General features: G+C 55.7%; 1 protein-coding gene across 3 annotated transcripts; it reads left to right on the forward strand.

Annotated features, from left to right (window-relative positions):
• The first annotated feature begins 1,789 nt into the window (after positions 1 to 1,789).
• Positions 1,790 to 16,341, forward strand: SGTA (small glutamine rich tetratricopeptide repeat co-chaperone alpha). 3 transcript variants are annotated; one of them, XM_065918092.1, is made up of 12 exons: positions 1,790 to 1,858; positions 8,665 to 8,802; positions 9,386 to 9,492; positions 9,670 to 9,754; positions 10,663 to 10,762; positions 11,073 to 11,177; positions 11,957 to 12,095; positions 12,763 to 12,825; positions 13,960 to 13,997; positions 14,744 to 14,833; positions 14,998 to 15,119; positions 15,199 to 16,341. In XM_065918092.1, exons 2-11 carry the CDS (start codon positions 8,703 to 8,705, stop codon positions 15,110 to 15,112), a joined length of 942 nt encoding a protein of 313 aa, XP_065774164.1. In that variant the 5' UTR covers positions 1,790 to 1,858; positions 8,665 to 8,702; the 3' UTR covers positions 15,113 to 15,119; positions 15,199 to 16,341. The 3 variants fall into 3 exon arrangements, with proteins under 3 accessions (XP_065774164.1, XP_065774166.1, XP_065774165.1); XM_065918094.1 differs by having other exon boundaries at positions 15,382 to 16,341; XM_065918093.1 differs by lacking the exon at positions 1,790 to 1,858 and adding an exon at positions 2,039 to 2,415.
• Positions 16,342 to 17,719: the final 1,378 nt, after the last annotated feature.

Genomic DNA, 17,719 nt, shown 5'->3' on the forward strand with positions numbered 1-17,719 from the left:
TAGCTCCGCCCAAAACCCGTGGCGGTGGACGACTGACTCACTCTGCGCCTGCGTCGGAGCCACCCCCGTCCGTCATTTGCTCTCGGTGGTGAGAGGGTGGAGCTTTCGGGGAGGCGAGGGAGAGGCGTTTCCGTGGAAACCCCCACAGCTGGCGCCTCCTAGCTTTTTCGCTGGGCTCTTTCAGGCAGTAGTTGGCTTGGGCTTCCAGCGCCTGTATTAATTTATATTAGCCTCTTTTGTATATTTGTTGTGTATTTGTCTAGCTCTACAACCTTTCTCCCTTAAGTAAGGTCATCCGTGATCGCTTACCATGTCTCAGGCGCTTATCCCATTCCCGGTATCCTGCCCAGTTTCAAGTATCTAATGAATAAAGAAGGTGCGCCACATACATTAGCTGAAACCAGTTGGTCAATAAAATTAAACACACGTTTACTTAAAAAACTAAAATGTCTGTAAGCAAGTAAGTGTTGTTGAGAAAGCTTCAGAAAACGGATCCAGGACTTTAAACAACAGGTGTTTTGAAACAGTGCAGTTGCCTGACCTAGGGGTCATTGGTTAAAACAGAATCTTGAGGCGGTCCAGAGGTTAGGACTCTACTCGTTCACGTTGGCGATGGACAGGGAGGCCTAGCGTGCTGCGGTTCATGGGGTCGCAAAGAGTCGGACACGACCGAGCGACTGAACTGAACTGAACTGAACTGAACTTTCACTGAAAGGGGCACAGGCCTGATTCCTTCTCCGTAGGGCCCTCAAAGAGCCGGACACGACTGAGCATGCACGTATGCATAGGAAACGAAGCGCAGTGCGCAACCAACCTTGAACCACCTGAGTCACCCAGAAAGGAACTCATGAGAATTAAATATGCCCCCAAACCCACCTCCTTTATTTATCGTTCATTTCTGCAAAAGAAATGAAAATACCCTGAGGTGTTAAGTGTGCATGAGTTTTAAGTCGGATAAAAATGAATTGGGATAAGATTTCTGGCAACTTTAACCCTAATGACGGTCATTTAGTAGGGAATTTCCCATTACCCACCCTCGATTTTTCTCTCTCTTGAGAACGTCAAGTTTAATTCTATGTTAGTCTTCATTTTCGCTGTTTCTTATAGCTGGAGTGCTTTACTCCTGTTCTTCAAATTTACTTGTGGAAGAGAGACCCTCCCTAACCACCCCAGCCAATTTACCCCCCAATCACAGCACACCGCGTTTTCTTCATAGTGCTTGCCGTTCAGTAAAATCTGTTCATTTATATACTAGTTTACTAGTTTATAGTGTACCGCAATACAAACTAATGAGAGCAAACATTTCCCTTTATAGTTGGCGTGCATATTCGTTCACTACTAGGCACCTGCTATGAACAAAAATCTGTGAATTATTATACTTTACTCTGATGGACTGAATGAATAAAATAATGCACTTGTAGGAGGATGGATGGGTGAAAAAATAAACAACAGTTTCCCGCACTCAAAGAGCGCCTGTGATGCTCCGGGCGCCAGATACTTAAACGCAGCTGCACCACGTGGCCGACTCGACACCACGTGACGACTCCGCCAACCTACCAAAGTCCTCCACCGTCCCATGATGCACCACTCCATTCCCGTTGTAGAGGACAGGTCAGTCCTGATTTCCGGCCTCCATTCGCTCGCAGTGGTTAGTTGCCCTAACGACCAGCTTGTCCCAGCCTCTAAAGTGCGTCACTTCCCCCTACGCCAGCCTCGATAATTGGTGCGCCTGCGCAGAATGAAAGCCTGAAGGCGCTGGCTCCTTCTGCGCAGGCGTCGCAGTTGGGGGGCGGGCCCGGGCGGCGCCGTGGTGCGCAGGCGCGGCCGTCGGTGGGTCCCGGGTTCGGCTGCTTGAGAGGTGAGTCGGGGGTCTCGGCGCTGGTCCGAATGGGCCTGAGGTCCGCAGTTCGGGGCGTCTGAGGCTCCTGGGGCTCCTGTGCCCGTAGGAGGACGTTGGTCCGAGGCCGGGGTCGCCATGATTTGCGGAGTGCTGTGAGTGGGCGGCGCGGAGGAGAAACTGAGGCCAGGCCGCGTCGGGGAAGCCCTCGGCTGCCCAGGTTTCCTTCCCCCGGACTCCAGGCCAATGAAATGCGGATTAGGAGGCCCGGGGGTGGATAGCGGGAGGCATAGCGCCCCGCACGCAGTGAGCACTCGCTGGGTGTCCACTGTGTCCCGGAAACACGGTCTTTTTGAATCGGGGCCCCGGTCCTTGGTGTTCAAGTCGGGGCTCCCTGTCCCGGCGTCTCCACTATCCACCTGGGTGACCTTAACCAGCCTCTTGGCTTCTCGGAGCCTGTTTCCCCCTCCGTATAACGGGCGTTGTCACAGCCCCTGCATGGAGTAGGAGGACTTCCCGAGAAGACTAAAGCCGCAGGGCCACCAGCGCGAAGTGACAGCTCCAAAGGATCGGCAGCGGTTAGTACGATTTCACGAGGACGACCTCTGCCTGTTGTGCCGGAGACTGGGGCGAAATCTGGCGCTGAGGACCGGCTCGTCCACCTCTGCTGGCTCTGGGAGCTTGGGCAAGTCGCTTGCCCCCTCCACGACCCTTTGCTGTCACGAATAGGGGCTGTAGAAGTATATGTCTCTTACGGTCATTGTGAGGTTAAGTACACGTGGAACCCTCTTTCATTAGGTTCTTGTTACTTGTCTAGAGGTTCCTAGAGGACAGCTGGTTTTGTTATCAGATGCCAGGAAATGCGTGAGCACTCTGCAAATTCCACCCAGCAACGTTTCCCTTTTTTTGGTTTGTTTGTTTCTCTCTCTGGTTATTTGTTTGATCTGCTTTTTCTCTCTCTAGGCCAGGCATTCTGTCCTCTCAGGGAACGCGGGGCCATGTCTGGGGACATCTAAGACTGTCACAACCAGGGGCACTCCTGGTATCAAGGGGTGGTGACCAGGGATGCTGCTCCACATCCGACAGTGCCCAGGATGGCCCCGCGGAGAACAGTCTGGCCCTCAATGTCCACAGTGCTAAAGTATGTCCTACCTCAGACTAGTGGTTCTTCACCCGTGGTCTCCAGAGGAGGTGAAGGGTGTGAACCCCCAAGAAATCACTTGCAAGGTTTGGTTGTGGGTGTCCGCTTTTGTGGGGTGAGGAAAGGGTATTTTGGAGTTTGGAGCTCCAGGAATCAGGTTGCGCAGGTTCAAAACCACTGATGTGCATCTTCCCTGGATGACCTTGGAGGTTGCTCTCATCCCTCTGGGCCTCAGTTTTTCATGCTGTACAGTGGGAGTTCGATTAAACAAATGGTGACCAGGGGGCCAAGTGCCACTGCAGCCTCTTTTTTGGGGGGGAGGGGGGAGAAGGGATCTAGTTCCCTGACCAGGGATTGAACCAGGACCCCCCTGCGTTGGGAACATGAAGGCTTAGCCGCTGGACCACAGGGAAGTCCCTTCAGCCTGTTTTTGTGAATGAGGTTTTGTGGGATAGAGCCCACTGGATCACACACATGTTACCTGGGGCCTGAGAAGCTGAAAGTCCTCACTCTGGCCCTTCTTTTCGGAAGATGTTTGCTGACCTCTGAAATAAGCCAGTGTGGGTACAGCATACAGCTCAGGCCTGTTAAGTGCTGGACACTCCAAGGATTTCATTCAGGGCTTTATAATTAAGTCTTCCTGGAAGGGTGAGTGGCCCTAAATTGGGTTAAATGCTGCCCTGTATTGAGAGCTATAGTCTTTTTTATAAATTTTTGTTATTGTTTGTTAATTTTTGGTTGCACTGAGTCTTTGTTACTGTGCATGGGCTTTCTCTAGTTGCAGATAGCGAGGATTCTCTCTAGCTGTGGTATGTGGGCTTCTCATTGCGGTGGCTTCCCTTGTTGCAGAGCAAGGGCTCTAGGGCACCTGGGCTTCAGTAGTTGCAGTTCAAGGGTGCCGTTGTTATGGTGCTTGGGCTTAGCTGCCCAGCCACATGTGGGAATCTTCCCAGATCAGGGGTCGAACCCATGTTCCCTGCATTGGCTGGTAGATTCTTAACCACTGGACACCCAGGGAATACCTGAGGCTGCGGTGTTTTTAGTGATAAAATGGAAAGGTGAGTGGGAAGCCAGCAGAGCTTCTGAAGGCACTGGGAGGCTGGCGCTGGGTCCCTGGCCTCAGCCACACCCCAGGGCCATTGTCCATTCCCAGCCAGCCTCCTGCCCGCACCCCATGCCTGCAGCCAGTGCCCCTGGAGCCTTCGGGGCCTCACAAAGCCCTTGCTGTTCTTGTGAGAGGGAACGGTCCTGCTGAGGATTCTGTTCCCCAGCCAAAGCCTGACAAGTCGGGATTGTTCCCGAGCCCCTGGTGCCCAGTAGCAGCTGAGGAAGAGCATGTGCCAGCGTTTCTGGACTCACTTTGCTGGGAGCAGGAAGGTGATGCGGGCCACCCAGAGGGAGGAGAATGGCCACTCGCATGGACCGCCTGTGTCCAACCGGTGCCAGTCCCACTGCAGACTCGCAGTCTCTTGTCTGCAGTCCTGAAACCCAGCATGCATGTGTGCTGAATTGCTTCAGTCATGTCTGATTCTTTGCAACCCTGCGGACTGTAGCCCTCTAGGCTTCTCTGTCCATGGGATTCTCCAGGCAAGAATACCGGCATGGGTTGCTGTGCCCTCCTCCAGGGGATCTTCCTGACCCAGGGATCAAACCTGCATCTCTTCAGTCTCCTGCATTGGCAGGTGTGTTCTTTACCATTTGAGCCACCTGGGAAACCCTGTGTAACCCAGAATACTCAGCGAATGCAGGATTTACTGAAAGTTCTCAGCTGAGTCATTTGGCCAGAAAATCTGCCCTTTATTTTTCCCACTTGCTGTGTATCAGTGATTTTCAGCTGGGGGTTTGGTGACATCTAGAGACTTTTGTGATTGGCAACACCCTGGGCGGGGGGGTTTCCCGGGATCGAGGGTGTGAGGGAGAGGGATGCTGCCCCTTCCCTCACAGCTCCCAGGACACCCCCTGCACAGTGACCTGACCCCTTGTCAGCTGTGCCGAGGGGGAGGGCCCCTGCATTCACATTTGAGAAAAATATTGAGTCTGATCCCTGTTAACACTGGACACCAGGATAAATTCCCGATGGTCAGACAGTGTGAACAGGAGGGCCCCAGTGTCACCTCCCCACAGTGGGTCACCTCCCCGCCCTTCCACTCAGGTGTGTATTTACATATGATCAGCGTCCCAGACCTCAGAGGTCACATGCTGATGAAACCCAGTCTTGTCCCATCCCACCCCACCCCACCCCCTCTCCCAGAAGATGGATGCAGAGGGTACTGTTAAACACCCTTCAGTACACATTCTCCCCAGCCCCCTGTGTCGATAGAACCTGGGGGAGACACCTGCATGAGGTGCTGGTATCTCCTAGCAGCCTCCATTACCCTGTTTTATAGGAGAGAGTGAGGACATCCACTGGGCCCCCTTCAGATGGGACGCGGAGCATCCCAGCTCTGGCACAGGGGGTGACGTGGAGCTGGCCTCAGATGGAGACTGCTGGGCCTGAGGCTTTTAGACTGTAGGGCCTAGCATCATCCCTGGGTGGGCTCCAGGGCCCTGGTCTTGGCACTCAGCGTGTCAGATTGGGGACCAAACCTTGGGAGGAGGTCCTCTCATAGACCAGAAGCAGCCCTGGAAGCGGTAAGCCAGGCAGCAGTGGCCTCAAGGGAGGCCTTTGTTGGGTGAGAGGGTTGTTAGCAGCACATGTGAAGGTCCTGGGGTAAGGTGGGGGTGGGGCTGGAAGAACAGAGTGTGCAGGGAACACATGTGACTTTGTCTCTCAATTCCCTGGACCCCCAGCAACCCCTCAGAGTCACTCCCTCCGTCCTTACAGCTTGGTCACATAGACGTCAGGTTGCCTCTTTATTTTCTTAAGTAAATGCCTGTTGTCACAGAGGCCACATTTATTCCCTGGGAGGGAAAGCAGGACCGCCCCCCCGCCCCCCAATACCCTCCCAGCCCGGCATGAATCTCAGTGACCTAGTGCTGCCTCCCATGGGTCTGACGGGCGGCCATGCCCCAGAGTGCTACCTGAAACACACCGGGGAGCCCCAGCTACCCAGTCCTGTGACCTTACCATGTCACCTATTGACATGTGACCCCCCTCTGGGAGACCCTGACACCCTTCCATCCAGTTCAGTGAGAAGTCAGCAGGGGGGTGGGGGTTGAGCTGGTAACCATGAAGGCCAGGTGGTAAATTCTCTGGGGTTTGGGGGCAGTGAGGGAAACCAAGCATATTACGGAGGCACTTCTATAGCGTACGAATGCAAAAGACATTTTCAGCTAAATGGGTGTCTGCCAGGTGTGGCCCTTGACCCTTGATTTAGAGCAGAATATACGAAAGGACTAGGGTCCTCGGGTCTCAGAGTTCTGCATCCTAAAAGTACCACTTTGAGCTTTGAAAACAAGTTTTTTCTAATTACAGTAGAATACACATAATGTAAAATTCACCATCCTAACTATTTCAAAGTGCACAGCTCAGTGACATTAAGCACATTCACATTGTCATGCATGCATGCATCCCCACCCTTATCTCCAGAACTTTCTCATCTTCCTGAACTGAACCTCCAACCTCATTAAACACTGATTCCACTTCCCTAGCCCCACCATCTACTTCCTCTCTCTATGGATCTGACTCCTCCAGAGACCTATGAATAGAGCAAAACAGTCTTTGTTCTTCTGCGTCTGCTTCTGTTACTGAGCATCGTGTCTTTAAGGTCTGTCCAGGTCGTAGCAGGTGTCAGAACCTCCTTTCTTTTTAAGGCTGAGTAATATTCCACTATGTGGATGAACCACATTTATTGATCCATCATCCATCCACTGACATTGGGGTGTGTCCGCCTTTTGGCTGTGGTGAATGAAGCTGCTGTTTGCAAAACCAATACCTGTAAAAACCAGGTGGTGAATATGGTGAAGACAGGGAAGCCTGGCGTGCTGCAGTCCATGGAGTCGCAAAGAGTAGGACACTACTGAGCAACTGAACTGAAAAACCAGAGCATAGTTGACATTTTGGGTGGCAGCTTGCTGGTTCAGCTGGGGAATGTGACTCAGCACTGGAGGCTTCCCTGTCCTCTGAGCAAGTGAATTGTGTGGGTTGGTCTCCATGGCCCCTCTGTTGTTCCTAAGATCCTGTGGCTGCAGTGCTGGCCGTCTGCCCTCTGTGTCCTGGCCCGTCTTGACCTTAGACCTCCCAGTTCCAGGGATACGCTTGAGCCAAAGGCACTTGCTTGGTAAAGGCTCATTGTGTCCAGAAATGGGGGAGGAAAGTCATTCCGCTTCCCCCATCCCGAAGATCTTTGGGGAGTGGGACAGTGGCCAAGCTGCCCTGTCCAGCTACATAAAATACTGATTTTTCAAGTTCACTTTCTAGAAATTGAGATATTCACATCCTATAAAATCGAGTAGACTTCAGTACATTCACAGTGCTGTACAACTGTCACTTCTACTTCCAGAACATTCCGAAAGAAGCCCCAGTCTGTGACAACCAGGGACCCACTCTCTGTGTCTGCGGGTTTGCCTGTTCTGGACATTTCCCATCAGTGGAATCGCACATCGTGTGCCCTTTTGTCAGGCTTCTCTCCTTTCTATAAGCTGTCAGTGATGTAGTTTTCTGCAAACTGGAAACAGGGGCCTAAGTGCCTCCAGGGTCACATGTCTTGAACCTGAGGGCCGAGGGTGGACAGCACCCGCCTGCTCTCAGCCAGCGTGCAAAGCCTGAGGCTTAGGACTTGCTCTAGTTTGATTTACCTGCCACTGGCCAGTGATAGGTTAGTGATAAGGTGGCCAGGAGGCCACCCCTCAATTTCCAGGCCACACAGGCTGTTCACCCCATGGGAGCATGTTAGGGGAACCAAGATATTTCACACTGCACATCCCAGCTGCCAGGTCAGCCCTGCGCAGCCCTGGCAAGCATGGGCTGCCCTCTCTGAGCCTGTGTATTCTGTGACTAGGAGGTGATCCCCTGCTAGGGGCGAAGCTGCAGGAATGTGAAGTACCTGGCACATCATGGCACTGTGGGGGCCTGCCTCCCCAGCCATGACAACCATAGGTGTCACCAGGGTGCCCTGGGAAGGGTCACACAAGGCCTAGGAATACAGCAGGGTGTGGTGGAACCCAGAGGAGGCCCTCGGGCGGCCTGGAAGGGAGGGAGTCAGTGCCCTCTGGGCCTTTGGTTTGCTCAGGCCCACCCGCTGGTCCTGTCTGACCCTCATGGACAGTGCTTGTCCCCCCAGTGTTTGGGACTCGGAAACTGTCAGAATGTTTTCTTGTCCTGAGCGTAGAGAAGCAGCAGGTGGGGCTGTGGCCCACCCTCTGTGTCCCTGGGGAGCCCTGTGTACCCCATCCAGCTGGTGAGGAGTGATGACCACTGGGCCCAGGGCCTTGTTACCCTGCAGGAATCAGGCGGGACTACAAGGGGCTCTGGGTGACCTCAGTGTCCCCTATGTGAAATGGGGAGAATTAACTTTCCAGCCTCTCTTGTTGAGCAGATACAACTAGCCAGTGAGTTAAAGTGACTCCTGCAGGGTAGGGTGTGTGTGAGGCGGGCCTGGATGGTCTGGAGCAGGAAGTGCATGATGGTGGATGTGGTGGGGGCAGAGGAGGAAAGGCCTGGCTATCCCTGCCACCCTGTCCTCCTGCCCTGGACCGTGTCTGCAGATCATGAAGCCCCCAGGCCTGTCTCCTTCTATGTCTGCAGGTCCTGAAGCTCCCAGGCGTGTGTCCTCCCACCTAACAATGGACAACAAGAAGCGTCTGGCCTACGCCATCATCCGCTTCCTGCATGACCAGCTCCGGCATGGGGAGCTCTCATCTGATGCCCAGGAAAGCCTGGAAGGTATGTGGGGAGTCACTGCTCTCCCTCCCTCCTTGGAGCTGGGGTCCTCTGCCCCCTGCTGCCAGCTACTTTCCCCCATCCTTTTCCTCCCTTCCCCCATCAGTGCCCAGGAGCTTTGTGGGGCGAGTGTGATGGGCTGGTCCCTGTCCTCTTTCACAGGGAGGGACACTGGGCCTCGTACTGGTTTTCTGTCACTTTCTCTTACAGTGAGATACAGCCCCCTAGAGTTCTGAATCCCCCAGTTGAGTGTGTGTCCCTACCTACCAAAGATGGAAATGAGGCTGGGGACCCCAGGCCAGACCCAGCAGTCAGACCACCTGAGCAGCCCCAGCATTGTGACCCCACAGAGACCCCTCAGGTCACCATCTGCTCCCTGCTAGGCAGGGATAGCACCGTCCCCTCTCCTCCCGGCCTCAGGGCTCAAGGGGTAGGTCCGTCCTCCACTTCCCGAGGAGTCAGAACCACAACCGATGCATTCCGAGGACTTGGCGAGCTGACCCGAGAAGGGAAGCTTGAATCCTGCTTGCCAGGATCGCAGGCTCGGGGCTGGGGTCAGCAGAGCGCATCTCCATTCCCCTGGCAGTTGCCATCCAGTGCCTGGAGACCGCTTTCGGGGTGACGGTGGAGGACAGTGACCTCGCGCTCCCCCAGACTCTTCCGGAAATATTTGAAGCAGCTGCCGCGGGCAAGGTGAGCCTTCAGGTCCCGCGGGGCCATGGTTTGGTCGCAGAACAAGGACCTGAGTCACCCCTAGAGGCATGAAGGGTGCTGAGCTGGGTGGGGCGTGAAGGGTGCTGAGCTGGGTGGGGCAGGGGGATGGTGGTTTCCTACTGCCTCTCCAGCAACTCAATTTCGCTTTTGGGACAGGAGCTGCCGCCAGATCTGAGGAGCCCCCAGGAGACCCCGCCTTCAGAGGAGGACTCGGCTGAGGCAGAACGCCTCAAAACTGAAGGTGAGGAGCGCCCCGCAACCTGGCTTCCAGGTGCTGCAGGAAGTAGAAGCCAGCCAGTCCGTCGGAATAGATGGCGATCTAGCCTTGGAGTTGGGGTCAGGGGCTTCTACATGGATGTGGAGACATAGAGAAGTCAGACCCTCACTGGGAGGGATGTAAATGGCAAGACCACTGTGAAGCTTCCCAAGTGGTTAGAGTGACCGTATGACCCAGTGGGTCCACCCAGGGGTGTGCCCAGAGGGTGTGCAAACACATCCACAGAGCTGCTCGTGCACTTGTGCTCATAGTGGAAACCAGCCAGTTGCCCATCAGCTGATGAGTGGATACACACATGTGGTCTGTCCACACTCGGGAATGTCGCTTAGTCCCAGAACGCGGTGCAGCACTGACACTTGCTCCCATGTGGACAGACCCTGAGAACACGATGCTCAGTGAGAGAGGCAGACATGGAATGTCACACAGGCGTGTGATTCCACTGATGGGAAACGTCCAGAACAGGCCAGTCCACCGACATAGAGGGTTCCTGGTTGTCAGGGACTGGGGAGTGGTGACAGTTATTGGTGCTTATTTTAGCTGATGGAATATTCTGGAGTTAGTGGTGATGGTTGGTCCACTCTGCACATACTAAAAACTGCAGAGTTATATACTTTTAAAGGATAAGAGTCATGGTATGTGAATTTCATCTCATTAAAACTGGGCTGTTTCTGAAGGAATGAACAAGACTGATGGCATCCGAGGCTTAGCTTCCCGAATGGCACAGCCAGGGCAACGACAGTTGCCACCACCCTGACCTGTGTCTGAGTATTATGTCCTGGGCCCTAAAACCCCATCCCCTCACAGGGAAGCCAGGAGAACCAAGAACACCACCTCCGACCCCAGAATGTATGTTTTCTTTCATTTTTCTTCAGGAAATGAGCAGATGAAAGTAGAGAACTTCGAGGCCGCCGTGCACTTCTATGGGAAAGCCATCGAGCTGAACCCTGCCAATGCCGTCTACTTCTGTAACAGGTGCAACCTGGAGCATGGGGGAGGAGGGAGTTGCCGGCAGGGGCCTGGGCGGGCTGTGGGAGAGAATGGGAAGAGTGGTTGCACCCAAGGGTGGGGTGGTGATGGCTCAGCCGCCATCCTAAATGACACACCTGGCCGTGTGGGTAGCCAGGCGTGAGTTAGCATGAGCAGGTACCAAGCATGGGCACTCAGCTTGCCTGGGCCTTCCACTCGGCGACCCTGCCTCTGCCCCACCGGGTAGCCAGGGAGACTGGGCGAGGGGCTACGAGTAGGAGCTGGCTCCCCAACCTTTCTGCTTATCCTCCCCCAGAGCCGCAGCCTACAGCAAACTGGGGAACTACGCAGGGGCAGTGCAGGACTGCGAGCGGGCCATCTGCATAGACCCGTCCTACAGCAAGGCCTATGGCAGGATGGGGTGAGTGTGCCGCCCATCCACCCCGTGGATACCGTCTGCCGGGGGCGCTTGTGTTAGGGATGAAGCCCCACACCATCCCAAGTCCAGGCTGACACCTGAGCTTCTGACCCCCTGGCTGTAAGTCACAGTTCTCATGACCCCTCCCTGGGCTCAGCGATTCCCCGGGAGGCTCACAGAAGTCAGGAGAACATGTCATTTAGGTGATTTTTCTTTTTTTAATATCTCTTTGGCTGTAACGGGTCTTAGTTGTGGCACATGGGATCTTTTAGTTGTGAATTCTCAGTTGGGGCATGTGAGATCTAGTTCCTGGACCAGGGATCAAACCCAGGTGCCTTGCATTGAGAGCTCAGCATCTCAGCCACTGGACTGTCAGGGTATTCCTGTGTCATTTAGTTTAATCAGCTGTTTGTGAAGAACACAGATGGACAGTAGATGGCAGAGACATGGAGGGTGAGGCTGGGAAGGGTCCCAGGCAGAGCATCTCTCCCCATGGGGTTCGGGGTGCACCCCACCTGGCACTTGGGGGATCATCAGTGGAGGTGGGTTTTATAACTGTCTCTAGCACTTCTCTCTGGATGTTGGGGGTGGCTGGCTGGTGTCCTGGCCTGCAGCCCATCCTGAGGCTCCTCCTTGGCATGAACTCCTGGGGGGTCCAGGGATACACCTGAGAACAGCTCTGCCAAGCAGGGAGGTAGGGTTCTGACACCCCCCACCATCACCATGAGAACTGGGGCTGCCTCCCAGGCCCTCCCCCATGCCCTCTGTCCCTCCATCTGCAGCCTGGCGCTCTCCAGCCTGAACAAGCACACGGAGGCCGTGGCCTACTACAGAAAGGCCCTGGAGCTGGATCCCGACAATGAGACCTACAAGTCCAACCTCAAGGTGGCTGAGTTACGGCTGAGAGAGGCACCCAGTCCCGTGAGTCCCTTGGGACAGCGGTTGGGGGCGGGGCAGCTGGGGTGGAGGGCGAGGCCTGACCTGGGTGTGGAGACGCTCTGGTGCTGGGGGCTGGTCCTCCGTTCAGCTGGGTCCTGTCCTGAGAGAAGAGGCTGATCCCAGAAACAGAAGGGGGCGTGTCACCCAGGGAAGCCACCCCTCGGGGTGGGGACCAGAACCTGTCAATGGTTCCCTGGGGAGACGTCAGCCCTCAGGGCCAGCAGGCTCAGGGTAACTAGTGTGAATGATCTGAGGTGACCAGGGTGGGGACTGTGGCTCCACCTGTGGGGGCCCCGTGAAGGAGGGGTCATGTAGGCCTGCGCTGGGAGGTGTGCAAGTGAAAGGTGCAGTCGTGGACGAGTTGGTTACTGTCTCTAAGGACTTGCTACCCTTGGGGGGCACTGTCCCTTCCCAGTCAGCATCACAAAGTAAAAGCTGAGGTTAACATGCTGAGCTCCTCCAGGGTGACCCACACATGGTGTTTCCTTCTACAAAGCTCCCTCTGGCTGCAGGCCTGGACTGCCTAAGCTGCAGGGATGCCCAGGATTCCAGCAGGCCCCCTGTGGGAAACCTTAGCCCTCACTTCCTGGGGACTAGCCGTCGAGGTCCTGTGTCCCGGCACCACTGACCAGGATTTTCTCATCCACAGACGGGAGGTGTTGGCAGCTTTGACATCGCGGGCCTGCTGAACAACCCGAGCTTCATGAGCATGGTAATGGCCCCACCTGCCGCCGCTGCCCCTGCCTACGGTCAGAACAGCCACAGACATCCCAGGGTGGGGGTACCTGCAGCACCCCCTGTCAGACTCCTCAGTGTCAAGCACAGGTGGCAGACCGAGCCCACCTCTCCCAGCCCTGCACCCCCTGCTGAGCCCTTGCTTGGTGTGGACACGGCGACTGCAGAGTGGCTACACCTGCTCCCTGAGGTGCCAGTGAGACTTGGCAGGGCGTGGGGGCCCCAGAGAAAGGCCACCTTCCATGCAGGGGCGCGTGTTCCACACAGGGTGTCCCCCGGGAGCAGGCACCTGGCATGTCCACGCGCCTGTGCAGGTCCAGGTGGTCTTGCTGGTCCTCAGGGCTCACTTCTGGCTCCAGGGGCCCTAGGGTCTCAGACCATCAGGAAGAGGAGCTCTAGCTGCCAGAGAAATGTCTCTGGCCCGGTGAGAAGTGTCCGGCCTCCCATGTTGTAGCTAGGCCTCTGCTCTCATCCAGGGACAGGTGACCACAAGGCAAGAGGACACCCAGCCAGGGAAGACAGCTGGCAGCGGCCACTCCTTTGGCCTCGCCCATTGGGGTCAATGATCACAGCCCCCTGAGGCTTTGTGCAGTGCTATTAGTATCCAGCCATGCCTGGTGCTCGCATGACTGTGACCTGAGACAGCCACAAAGGGTGGTGGACAGGCCATGGCCAGGTGGTAGCACTGTCTTGCCCTTTTTGGCAAGAGCCACAACCTGGAAGTCACCCTCCTGACCTCTGTTCATGTTTGTCTTAAAATTGGCCCAGAGGAGATAGTCCCAACTTGGTGGGGGAGGGGATCAGTGCAGGGGAGATTCCCAGGTGTCATCGTTTATCCACAGAGGAGAACTGGGACCAACTCTTCTGGGGCTTCCCCCGTTCCGGGTGGTGACGAGGTACCAGGAATCTCCTAAGATGAGAGTCCAGACAGGATGAAAGTAGGGAAGCAGGGGAGGGTTGCAGCACATTAGGGGTGATAAGGCCTGGGGAAGAGGCAGGCGGGCGCCCTGGGTGCTGGACTGGGGGCCCATGGTGCTCACAGGGTAACCTTGTCAGTGGCAGGATGCGTTGGGGAGCCTGCCCCATCTGACAAGTCTGTTCTCTTCTTCAGGCATCAAACCTGATGAACAATCCCCAGGTTCAGCAGCTGTAAGTGACCACTGTTATCCTTTGGGTCTTTTTGTGTGGTCTTAGTCGTGGCGCTCAGGATCTTCATCAGTTTGTGGACTCTTAGTTGTTACATGCGCGCTCAGTAGTTGCAGCGCGTGAGCTTAGTTGCCCCATGGCATGTGGGATCTTAGTTCCCCAGCAGGGATTGAACCTGCGTCTCCTGGATTGTGAGGCAAATTCTTAACTACTGGACCACTAGGGAAGTCCTCTCTTCTTGGGACCTTGTGGTCAAAAATTATTGTGGTAAAAGATGCATACAGTTCCGTTTTAGCCATTTTAAGGTATATAGTTCCATGGTATTAAGTACACTTACAACGTCCCGTAGCTGGTCACTACAATCTAATTCCAGAACGTCCGTCACCCCAAAGTGAAGCCCCACCCTTATGAGCATTGTCTTGCAGCTCCTAACTACCAGTCACCCGTCTGTGGATGGCCCTGACGGTGTTTCATATCAGTGGACTCAGACATTCTGTGGACTTTGGTGTCACTGGCATGGCCCAGTGTCCCTGGGGGGCAGCACCACCCCACTGAGAATCACTGTTTTTAAGTCAAAAATAGATGTTCCTGGGAAAGTTGGTGAAATTGACAGGTTACAGTCAGAAGGGTGGGCTCAGGGGGAGTTGGGTCCCAGGGGACGTCTCTTGCCAGCAGAGGGAAAGGGTCGAGCAGGGCCGCAGGAGGAAAAGGGGGCTGAACTGTCTTCAAGTCCAGGACTCTCTTTGCAGCATGTCCGGCATGATTTCGGGCGGCCACAACCCCCTGGGGACTCCCGGCACCAGCCCCTCGCAGAATGACCTGGCCAGTCTCATCCAGGCGTGAGTGGACCTGCCAGGCGGGGTTCCTGGGTGCTCTCTGGGGCCTCGTCCTCCAGGGAGTGGTCCCCCTTCCCTCCAGGGGCATGTCAGGTGGGGAGAGGTGGCTGGGTGGGTGCCTTGGACCTGGCTGAGCCCAGGCACGCCTCCCCTGCCCCCACCTGCAGGGGCCAGCAGTTCGCTCAGCAGATGCAGCAACAGAACCCAGAGTTGATAGAGCAGCTCCGCAGTCAGATCAGGAGTCGGACTCCCAGTGCCAGCAACGACGACCAGCAGGAGTGACCGCCCTGTGAGTCCCGGGGCTGGGTGGCACCTTGGGCCCTCAGGTCTCTTGCCGGGTGGGCCCACTCAGGTGTTTCTCCCTCCAGCCTGTCCAGCGCCATCGGGTCCTTCCCAGCCGACAGGAAGCCTTCTTGACCTTTTCCGTCTCCTCCCATTGGATCGCCCACGAGAGAAAAAGAACTTGGACCTGCATGTTAAGCTGGATTTTTATGATGTTTACTTTTACTTCCTCCCCTCCCTCCCTTTTTGTACTCTCTCACGGCCCCCAGATCCTTCTTGAAACAGAGCCAGCAAGCTGTGAGTGCAGACCAGCACCCGTCTCCCTCCTGGCCCCCTGCCCTGAAGACCTGGTCACTAAAGTATTTTCTAGAACATTCTGAGGTGGGGGTGGTCTTCTCACCGCTCTCCAAGAAGTGGCCCGTGGGGTGCCACGGCCCCGAAGCCCCTTCAGCCCCCGCCTGCCCCCCCAGTCTGTCTGCAGGGCCTCCCAGCCCCCGAGAAGCCGCTTTCTGAGTTGACCTTGGCCTCTCTGGCCACCCCTGCTCGAACGAGCTCACTGCCAGCCAGCCCGGCCCAGCAGACCTGGGTTCTCACACGAGGAACTCCAGTTGCAAGTGCCCCGGAGGCAGTTTCTGCGCCCAGCAGGGGCCGAAGCAGACGTTTTGGGTGCACACGACCCATTTCTGGGACTTGAATTCCAGTCCAGTGCTCGGATGAACTCGGGTCTGATCGCCATGCTTTTCCCAGTACTTAAAACTGACAGACTGCGAGGGGCCCTCTCATGACCTTTGAGCTGGCTCCTGAGCCTGTCCCAGCCTGGCTGTGTATCCCAGCCACTGCCCTCTGTTCACAGGTGGTCCTGCTGTCCTGGCTCCCCTGCATCCTCAGCGGGCTCTCCTCCCGCTTGGGGGTCGGGGCTACAGGGGTCCCTGATGGCCACCTGCCTGGGCCTGAGATTGCCAGGCAGCCACCGTGGATGTCCCTGCAGCCCAGGACAGGGTGGAGAGGGTCCCTGGCACCGCTCTCGGGCTGCAGTGTTGGCGATGGGATTGCTGGAGGCTCCCTGGTGGTGTTGGGTCGTGTGGGAAGCGACCGCATACCAGTACCGTGTGTGTAGGTAACTCGTAGAGAGACAGCCCCACACACATCCCACGAGGCATTCTAACTCATATGAGTGCTACCATGGTGACGAGATAACGTGTGGGTAATAAATAGACATTGTGACCTCTGCTGGCCTCCGTGTGGACCTCTCGGTGCCGCTCTGCCTCCACCCCCTCACCTCCCAAAGCTTCTAGGAACCTCCAGTGTGAACCCTGCATGGGTCTCCCTGAACCATTGACCGAGGTTGTATGTGCCTTCCCTATCACCATGGAGACAGTCTCACAAATTCAGTGACCTTTAACCACACACAGTGTCTCCATCCTGGAGGCCAGAAGTCAGACTGGGGATCCCCTTGGGCTAAATCCAGGTGTGGATGGGTCTGGCTCACTCCCTGTTCAGATGCTGACGTGTGGTGTAGGTGCAGGGGGTGTCAGGCCTGCATTCGACTCCCCTGGGTTGCTGGGCTGTGGAAATGCTTTTGGGCCATACCACTTTCTTTGGCTGTGACCTCTGGCTTCGGTTGGGCGTACTCATAGCCTCTGGTGACCTTGAGCTGCTTTGTCCTGCTGAGGTGACTTCCCTCTGTTCCTTGCCACTTGGATGGTGGCCAATAGGTCACAAAGTAAGTTCAGAGGGGAGGAGGAGTCTGTCCCTCATGCTACTGTGGGCATGAGAGGTCTTAACAGAGCAAAGGGAAGGCAGGTCCTGGCTAAGTCCCACAGGAGGGTGGGCTGGCATTTACGTTGCTCCAGCTACCTGCCTGAGGAAGTGGTCCCTCTTTAACAACTGAGGCAATAGACTTCCGCAGCGGTCCAGTGCTTAAGACTACACACTCACTCTGCCAAGGGCCTGGGTTCAATCCCTGCTCTGGGAACTAATATCCAGCAAGCCATGGGGTGCTGCCAAAAGCAAAAGTTGCAACAAACTGAGCGGTGCCCAGTGTCTGTGGGTCAGAGACCAGCGAGGCTCAGCTGGGGCCTCATTCTCACCTGCCCACAGACCATCTGCAGAGTTTAGTTTACAGTGTGGTAAGTCAAGGCCTAACCTTTAGCTCTGTCCCCTCAGCTTCCTGTATTCATTTCCTGGAGCTGCCGTAATACTACAGACTCGGTTTAAACCACCACACATTGACCCTCTTAGTTATAGAAGCAGGAGCATGGAATCAGTTGGTCCAGTCCAAAAGCAAGGTGTCTGCCAGGGCCTTGCCGCTTCCAGGGACTCCAGGGGAGGGTCCTTCTTTCCTCTTCCAGCTTCCAAGCCTCGGTGTCCTTGGCTTGTGAACACATTACCGCAGTCCCTGCCTGTCTTCACACAGAAGCCTCTCCCTTGCTGTCTGTGTCAAAACGTTCTCTGCCTTTTCATGATGACACAGGACATCCCCTCCTCGGGTGATCCAGGATCATCTCTGTCTCAAGGTCCTTCTTAGTCCCACCTGCAAAGTCCCTTTTGCCATGTAAGGAACCGTACTCACGGGTCCCGGGGATTTGGACGTGGACACCTCTGGGG

This window comes from Muntiacus reevesi, chromosome 1, assembly GCF_963930625.1.
Source record: "Muntiacus reevesi chromosome 1, mMunRee1.1, whole genome shotgun sequence".
In the NCBI taxonomy this organism is placed as follows: domain Eukaryota; kingdom Metazoa; phylum Chordata; class Mammalia; order Artiodactyla; family Cervidae; genus Muntiacus; species Muntiacus reevesi.

Excerpts from the sequence above, each read along its gene's own strand:
- SGTA (XM_065918092.1), top strand. The coding sequence starts at position 8,703 with ATGGACAACAAGAAGCGTCTGGCCTACGCCATCATCCGCTTCCTGCAT. Across the intron at positions 8,803-9,385 it reads TGCCCAGGAAAGCCTGGAAG|TTGCCATCCAGTGCCTGGAG; the intron begins GTATGTGGGGAG and ends TTCCCCTGGCAG. Across the intron at positions 12,826-13,959 it reads ACCCGAGCTTCATGAGCATG|GCATCAAACCTGATGAACAA; the intron begins GTAATGGCCCCA and ends TCTCTTCTTCAG.